General features: G+C 62.5%; 1 protein-coding gene across 1 annotated transcript in view; it reads right to left on the reverse strand.

Annotated features, from left to right (window-relative positions):
• Positions 1-5,116: 5,116 nt before the first annotated feature.
• The window catches only part of ZNF346 (zinc finger protein 346), an 8,338-nt gene continuing 4,882 nt past the window's right edge, over positions 5,117-8,572 (reverse strand). The window contains exons 6-7 of the mRNA XM_026047651.1: positions 7,699-7,792; positions 5,117-6,643 (exon numbers count right to left, since the gene is read on the reverse strand). Of these exons, the coding sequence (XP_025903436.1) occupies positions 6,538-6,643; positions 7,699-7,792 (200 nt within the window). The 3' untranslated portion in view covers positions 5,117-6,537. The remainder of the gene's footprint in view (positions 6,644-7,698; positions 7,793-8,572) is intronic.

Consider the following 8,572-nt stretch of genomic DNA (forward strand, 5'->3'; position numbering starts at 1 on the left):
GGGGGGGCTGCTGTGGGGCAGGGGGTGGCGAGGCCGCCGGGGGAAGGTGGCAGCTCGGTCCTTGCCTTGCTCGGAGCAGTGGGGACGGGCGGCTCCGGTGCTTCTCGTTGTCACCGCTGTGCAGTGTTCCCGAATGGGCGCTGGGCACAAAACAGCATTCCCTGCCGGGCGGGCAGGGGAGTCCCGTGCTGGGGGAGCGGGACGCGTGGAYCCCACTGCTGCCCTCATCCCCCAGCCGGAGAACAGGGTGAGGCCCGAGGGCAGAGGCCGTGGGGGCAGGACCTGCGCTATCCTTATCTCTGCTGCCCCGCTGCATACCAATGCCAGGGCCATCAGCCCGCTTTGTCCCCTGGCTCCAGTGTCCCCAGCCTCTCTGCACAGCCCCCTCAGCCAGGCCCCTGCCTTGCCCTGGGGCTGGGGACCCTCCTGTCCTGCCCAGGCCCCAGGGCTGCGGTGCAGGGTGTCTGCTCTGCCCAGYGCCTCCTCATGTGCCACCCACGTGCTGGGCAGGGCAGCAAGGAGGGCTGGTGCCAGCCCTGCAGCGGGGACCCGGCTCCAGGACACCCTCGCACGGGGATGTGGAGCTGGGCGGCCCTCCCTGGGCAGGACATGGTGCCCGTGGGCAGGATCTGCTCGGCGCTGCTGCCCGGCGCTGCCAGTGGGTGCCGGGGATGCCAAGGGCGCCGTGGAAGCGGCTCCCCGCCGGGGCGGCTCCGCGCAGCGCGTTGCCTGGTGTCCGGCCCCGCTCCTCGCTGGGAAGCAGCCGCCTCGCTAATTCTGCCGCAATTAGTTGCCGCGTTATCGCTGCCCGCTGCTATAAAGCGGCCGTGACCCTCATTAGGAGCACGTAACTGACTGCTGTAAAACGGAGCGAGGCCGCGCGCCAGGGCTGGGGGCCCTAATCCCACCGATAAACACGTCGCCTCGCACTCCTGCAGCCCGGCCTGCCTTCTGGTGCCCCCAGTGCCCCGGGCATGGCAGCCCTGAGCATGGTGAGGCATCAGTGACCCCCCCGCGTGCCCGGGCTGCAGCCCGAGCCCCTCTGTGTGCCCGGGCTGCCGCTCGGCTGCAGGACGTGCCCCACGCYGCCCGCGCGTGCTCTGCTCCTTGCGGGGGGACAGGGCTCTCGCTGGTTGAGTCTGTGCCCACAGGGCCTGGCACCACTTTTCCTACGGGGCTTTGTCATGAAAAAATGGCAACTTCCAGCATAAAACAGTCGCGTTGCAACAGGGGCTCAGCCGCCTCGTGCTACGAGTGCCGGTGGCCGCCGTCGCCCGGCACGTGTGTCCCCTCCCGGGCGCTGGGCCTGGTGCTGGGGCACCGAGCAGTCCCTGGGGCCGCCGGCAGCTGTTTGGCTCAGCCGACATTCCTGCCGGCGCGTGAAGCGCACRGGAACATCGATTTCACGGAGCAGTGGCAGCCGCTGCAGCGCCCGCGGGCTGCCGGGACGCAGGGGAACGCTGCGATCGGCCCCGCTCCATCCCGGGAGGCTGCACGCGGGCCCGGCGCCCAGGGTGGCTGGCACCCCCTGTACCCCATCGAGGACAGCGCGGACAGAGGGCAGCAGCACAGGAGGAGCCCAGGCCGGCTCCGAGATGTGCTCCCCACGTCACCCACAGTCCCCTGCCCCAGGGCTCCCTCCTGCACCAGCCTGAGCATCCCCAGGGAGGGAGGCGCTGGGTGCAGCTTGGGGCTGAGCCGTGGGGCTGAACTGTGGGGCTGAGCGGTGGGGCTGAGCTGTGGGGCCCATCCCCTCCCCGCCATGGGGCTGAGCCGGGCCAGGGGCCTGGGGCTGCCCGACATGATTTATAGCAGCAACTGAAGACAAACAAAAAGCCCTTCACGGCAGCTCGGCCCGGCGGCCGCCCCCCCAGCAGCACAGGGGGGGAYTGTGGCAGCGCCGGCTCCCCGTGCCGGGGGCACCCGGCAGCCGCCCTCGCTGCTCCGGGGGGCACAGGGACCCTCGGGCAGGGCGGCACCTCTCCCCGCTCCCTCCCGCCATGGGTCTGGGGGTGCCCTAGCGCAGGGCTCGGTGTTCCCAGCACCATCCCCAGTGTCCCCAGTGCCGTGCCCGCCGGTGGGGGCAGCGTGCGGCAAGGCCCGAGCGGGGCTGCCCGGGCCCCATCCTGCCAGCCCGGCCCCTTCCCCCAGGCAGTAAATCCACGCCACTGCCCCCATGAAAGGCCCGTGTATGCGCGGCCGGCGCCGCGAGCCTGCCTGGTGCCAGCAGTGTTGCTCTTGGAAGGCGGCCGGGGCGGCGGGAACAGAGCCGGCCCTTGTGCCGGGCCGTGCCGTGCCGCCGGCCCCGCCGCGTTCGCCCCTGAGCCCCGCCGCTCCTGGGGGCGCAGCCCGGGGGGCTCTTTCCTCCTGGAAGTTTCTCTTGGCGCCTCCTGAACGGCCCTTGTTCGGGGCACAGGCTCCCCCGGCTCCAGCCCCGGACGTGCGCGGGGCGGGCTGCTGAGGCCCTGCAAGCTCATTGCACACGCCATGGCCGGCGAGGGCTGCGCACAGGGGCCCTGCGGGTGCCGGGGAGAAAGGCTCCCACTGCCTGCAGCACCGCTGTCCTTGACACGGCCGCTCTGCAGCCCCTCACGAGCAGGGACCCGCGGCTGGGCAGCGCGGGCGCCTTGCGGAGGGGCTGCGGGCAGCGCCGCTCCGCGGCCAGTCCCGCTCCGTCCCGCCGGCTCCGGCCGCGCTGCCTCCCGCCCGGCACCCGCTCCGCACCCTCAGCAGGGCAGGGCCCRGGTGGCGAGGGCAGCAGCTCGGCCAAGTGCAACCCCGGCCCCCTGCGAGCCCCGCGTCGGGCAGCGCTGCCCGCACGGAGCCGGCGCCCGGCGCCCCTTACCTGCCGCCACAGGGACGGATGGAGCAACTCGGCCCGGTTAAGTTTTAACCAGGCAGGACTCGGCAAACACGAAGCTGCCGCTGCCCCCGGGGAGCTCAGAGCCCGGCCCTGTGTGCCCGCCCCGCGGAGACGGGTACATCCCAGCGGGAAGGGGCAGGAAGGGCCTTGCGGCCGTGGCGGGGCCAGGGCTGGCCCTGCAGTGCGGAGCGAGCAGCGAGATCTCCCCCAGCAGGAACGGGGCTACCCTGTGTCCCCAGCCCCAAGTCACAAGCAGGCACCCGGCCCACTTCCCTTGCTGGAGACACGGGAGGCCAAAGGAGCGGAGCGGCAGAGGGCTGCAGGCAGGGCCGGGCTCTGCCGGCGCCGGGCACTGGTCCTGGGCAGCGCYGCACGGGAGGCTCCGCAGACCCGCCGGCTCCAAGGGGCTGGCTGCGGCCGCGCAGGGCACGGCGGCGCTTCCGCCCGGGATGTGGCCGCGCGGTGGCTCCGTGCCCTGCGCGGCGCCTGCCAGCGCGCGAGGCGCTGCGCTCGGCCCGGCGCGGGCGGCCACGGCCGGCACGGAGCCGCCGGCGGAGGCCGCGGCAGGGAGGCTGAGCGGGACCCGGCAGCACCCGCTACGGCTGTGCACAGCAGGATCCTCATGGATCTGTGCTGCAGGATCCTCCACGGCTCCRCGCAGCAGCGCCCAGCCTGGCTCTGCACTGCAGGATCCTCCACAGCTCCATGCAGCAGGATTCTCCATTGCTCCCTGCAGCAGGATCCTCCACGGCTCCGCGCTGCAGCCTGCCCTGCAGTCTGTGCCATGTGCAGGGCGCCCATGGGTGCTGCACCGGCCCCCGTCAGAGCAGCCCCCCGGCTGCAGAAGCTGCTGGGAGAGCAGAGCGGGGACACAGGCTCTTGGCCACRTCCAGAGCACAGGACAGGCCTGTGGTGGTCCCGAGTACCCCGGGCCACCCCCCAGCCCCAGAGCTGCCACCTGGTGGTGGCTGCCACCCTGAGAGCCCTGCCAGCCGGGGAGGGGGCCGGGCTGCAGGCAGGGGCCGCGCAGGGACCTGCCGCTGCAGCCGCTGCCTCGCGAGCGGCCGCTGAGGCCGGCACCGCAGCCAACGGCCCGGCTCCGAGAGCAGAGCGGCCGCCGAGGGGCAGCCCCGCAGGGCGCACACGAGAGCTGCCCGGGGCCAGCAGCTCCCGCGGGATCGGCCCCTCGGAGCAGGGCACGCCGTCCTGCCCGGGGCACCAGGGGCTGTTCTGGGGCAGCCTCATACCCAGCACATGGGAGTGAGTAGGGAGCAAGCGACCAGGAGCCATCACCACGAGCAGCAGCACGGCCGTCCCACAGGCCAGGCTGTCCTGCTCCCGCCTGTGACGGTGGCAGGGCCAGGCCACACGCATGCACCAGGGCAGCGGGGAGGACGGGACCTACCCAGCTCGGGCTGCACCCCAGGGCCTCGGGAGGACACTGGCGGCTCAGGGAAGGGGGTGTGGACCCCGGCGTCCCTCCCACCCCAAGGATTCCAAGGGTGTCCGCATCCCRTTCTCTGCTTTGAAGGACGGCGAGAAACCAGCACTCAGCAGTAGTAACAAACACTCTATTTGGAGAGCGTCACCTTCGGGAAACAGCAGATACATAAACACTGGGCACAGGAGGAGCAGACTTGTCCGCAGGCAGCCAGCGGGGCGTCCCGCCGACGGGCAGCGCTGCAGGGGCCCCCCTCGGTGTCAGCRCAGGGCACAGGCGGAGGCACGTGCCCTCCGAGCAGGACAGGGCCGCGCAGCAGAGTCTGTGCCCGGAGGCCGCCCAGCGCTCCCCCGCGCACGAGGCTTCCTGCAGCCCCTTGCCATTTTCTGTGCACTGCTGGACGTGCAGGGTTCAAGAGCAGCCCGCTCTCCGCAGGCGGCTCCGCAGCGGGGCGAGCCYGGGAAACGCGAGGAGGATAGGGCCAGGGAAGCTGGAGCCCGTCCCAGGCGAAGGCGGCAGCTTCTGCGCAGGGTGCAGCAAACCCCCACAAACGTGTGGGGCAGGAGCGGAAGGCACTGGCTCCACGCAGACACAAACATCCTCCCCTTCTCCCCCGATTAACCTGGCCAGGGCACACGGGGGCTTTGGGGAAGGGCCTCTGCAAAGACGGTGGCATCCTTGGGAGCTGCTCGCCCTGGCACACGGTGCCTGCAGCGAAGGGCCCCGTCCTGCCCTTCCGACGGCGGCACAACCGGGGACGGGAGGCAGCGGTGCTCACCCCTCGCAGCAGCCCCWTGGAGCCTTTTGGAGCATGGAAGGAAAGCAGCAGGTTGGCCACGGGCCGGCAAAGCCTCAGCTCCGCGGAGGCACCGAGGCCGCCGTGAGAGCCCGGCCTGCGAGCACAAGGCCGGCCCAGCGCGCCCTGGCCTAAGGGCAGGACACTTGAAGGACTCGCCCCACCACAACAGCCTCGGAAGCCAGGGGGCTTTTCCTACCAATTACAGTGCAYTAGCACAGGGAAGAGACCATTAAGTTTTGATTTCCATGTTTGAATTGTAGAACAGCTTTGTTTCTTTTTTCCTCCAGGTGAAACAATCTGCAAGAACTTTGGGGAGTAGGGCTGGCCAAGCAGCATCAGCAAAGGACTAAAGAAGGCAGGTGTTSAAAGATTTTGTGAGGTTTTTTGGTCACCTCATGATTCAACTGAGTTGTAACATTTTTTTTTTTTTGTTGCATCTATACTTCCCTCCCTCCTTTTTTTTCCCCTTAAAATCACTCCTTCCCTGGAGTATTTCATGGCAAAATGGAAAATTCTGCACTCTGACGCAGACCCTGACAGAACAGAAGTCTGAGATACGCTCATCTCACTCTACCTTTCTTTCCAAYGTTAGATCTTACAGATCTCATCATTGCCAAATTTGGCTGGAGTTGATTTAAGTTACAAGGGATACAAAGACACACATGGTGAATGATCACACAGACCTGTTTCCATAGGAAACCAGGCTAAACGCTTCCTTCCTTCTGCAGGGAAATCCTTAGAGCAGAGGGCTGAGCTGCCTGGAGAGCCGGAGCTGCAGCTCCTCTTTCAGCCCCCACTCCTACTACTAGCAGCTTGAGCTACAGAAACGGYAACTCCTCGTTAAGCAGACCCAGACGACAGAGCTCCAGAACCGGCGCCACACTGACGACGAGAGGCTGGAACAGGATAATCCTGCACACGAACCTGCCAGAGGAAGCAAGGAGACGCCGTCCCGCAATCCCCTATTTTAGGTCTGCCAAAAGCCAGGCACCGCGTCCCCTCCACACGGCCAAGCGCCGCTTCCTGGGGTCCAGRAGCTCTCCCCTGGCAAAAGGCCCTTTGGAGGCTGGGATGCTGCCCTTCCAGGTGCAAGGATCCCTTCCGTGCTCTGCGGAGGSAGGAGGTGGCCTTGCCAGCCTGCTGCCAAGCCCTCCCTCTTCCAGATACACTTCCTCTCACACCACACCCACCTTTGCAGGAAGCAATTGCACAACGAAAGCTGCTCTAAGGGAGTGAAGTATTTGCTGTCTAGCAAGTCTTTTCCAGCTGGATCCTTTCTCTGAAAGGTTCAGCCCCCGTTCCGTTCTGCTCAATGGGCGCATACAGGAGGGCAGGGCTTTGCTTATCCAGGGGGATAATGAAACCATTGTGGGCTGGCAAAGGACGCGTGTTCTTGAGCCACCACCAACTCCCAGAACAGCGCTGCAACTTGCTCTAGAAGTCTTGGCTGAAATAACTGTAGCCTCCGGGAGCAGTTGACTCTTCCCGAACGTACTGCTGTGGTGGGAACGCTCCTACAAGCGGCACTGCTCCTGGCATCCTGGACATCCAAGGGAGCAACAAGAAGAGAATGGAGAAAGAAGAAGGTCAGAACTGCTCTGCAACGTCAGCTGCAAACAGGGCTATGAGCGGAGCAACGGCCAAGGCAACAGACCTGCCAGGAAAGCACCCAGGCRCATCCTTGCCTGCCGAGCGTGTGGAAAAGCCCTATTTAGCAGGGCAGAATTAGCTATTGCCCAGCTAGGGGCTGTTGAGAGCTCCTGGTACAAGGCCAGACCCTTTCCTCTCGCTTCAGGCTGCATGAGCTGGCCTGGAACATGATGTCAGAGCTAAGTCCAGAAGCAGCTTCCTGAAAGGGGAGTTATCCCCCTYGCTGGGAAATTCAGCTCTGGATGTGCCTGCATTTCAGGCAGGGTTTTCTAATGCATTGCTCTGTTTTCTTCCTAAGAAAAACTCCTAGCAATCTGGCTTCATGACTGACCATCTCTTAATTAAGGGTCTGGAATTAAAGATCCCAGCTTTGACAGTGTCCAGCCTAAGTATTTTTAGTATCACGTGTCATCTCCCTGGCAGCCTCAGATGTCAACAGCGTTCCAGGGGATCCTGCTATTTAACTCACTAACCAGGAGGAGTTCAGCAATACAGCCCAGGTTTCTGGAGCGTGCTGACTACATCCTCAATTACAACACAAGCCACTCAAGAGAGACCAGAATGGCAAGCAGACCTCACCAAGTCAGGTTTGAATTAAATTATAATCTTGGTTGCTACAAAAACTGTGTTTAATGGGTGTCAGGCCAGATGCATTCAGAGGTCCACAGGATCTTTTCAGGAGCCCAAAGCAATGGAAGGGCACTTTTATTTTCAGCAGCAGCGCAGAGCTGTCTGCAGAGGGAGCTGCGAAAGAGGCTGAGCAGGTATAAAGCAGCACGAGTGGGAATCTGCTTCAGAACAAGCAGCACAAGCGCTCACCAAACTGCACTGTTCTGCTTGCAAGTCAGCTGGAAATACGCATTCAAAAGGGTATTTTATGTTACAGTTAGGCCATTGATTTGAACAGCGAGGCTGGAAACACACTTAAACAAGAAAGTTACTTACTGATTCTTGTGTTTGAAGCCACTGATGTGAGCTTGGTACTGCTCTATGGAGTTCAGTACTATGTTACATGTGTTGCAGGGGTAGCCCTTCCCAGCTGAAACAGACAGCAATGTTAGCACACGCAGCTAGCCAACAACTTGGTGCCTGAGGTAGCAACAAGTGAGATAATCAATCACTTGATGCGGTAATTAACTGTGAAACAGAGAGAAACAGCARGTTGCTAGCAGGCAGGGAGGTCACAGAATCCAACCACCCCATCAGCAGCTTAAAACATCGGTCAGTCACTATGGAGCAGGGTGAGGGAATCACTGTTTTTTCCTGGTCACACAGGTTTGTTCATCTATGAAAAAAATAATAGAGATTTTCTACAAACAGYTCAAACTATCAAGCGTAGCAAAGAACCTAACATTAGGGAGCCATACCTGTCATTACACAGAATCTGCAATTCCACTTCTCTCCCAAATTTTCACTTGTCCTGATCTTTATATCAAATAAGAGAATGAAAGGGAGAGGCATAAATTTGTAAATGAATATTTAAGCAAAATTAAAATTTTAAATATTTTAAATTATGTAAATTTATGACTTGAAATATTAAATGTTTGATATTTATTAACTAATTTAATTATATTTTTAAATAGAGTCAGAGGAGACTCTACATGATGTCAAGCTCCAGCACACAGCACTCAGCTAAGCCGTGTTGAAGTGTGAACCGAGAGCACTAAACTCAAGCAGTTCAGCTGCAGTGTATCAGTTAACTGCCAAACAAACTASAGTTTCCAACAATGTTGTACTAGACAGATCAACGGTCTTGTGTAACATGACAGCTCCAGCTGGAATGGAGGTTCTGGAGGTCACAGATACCAAAGAGGCAAGC

The sequence above is a fragment of the Nothoprocta perdicaria genome, unplaced genomic scaffold, assembly GCF_003342845.1.
Source record: "Nothoprocta perdicaria isolate Ctin4 unplaced genomic scaffold, notPer1 scaffold_5, whole genome shotgun sequence".
Classification (NCBI taxonomy): Eukaryota; Metazoa; Chordata; class Aves; order Tinamiformes; family Tinamidae; genus Nothoprocta; species Nothoprocta perdicaria.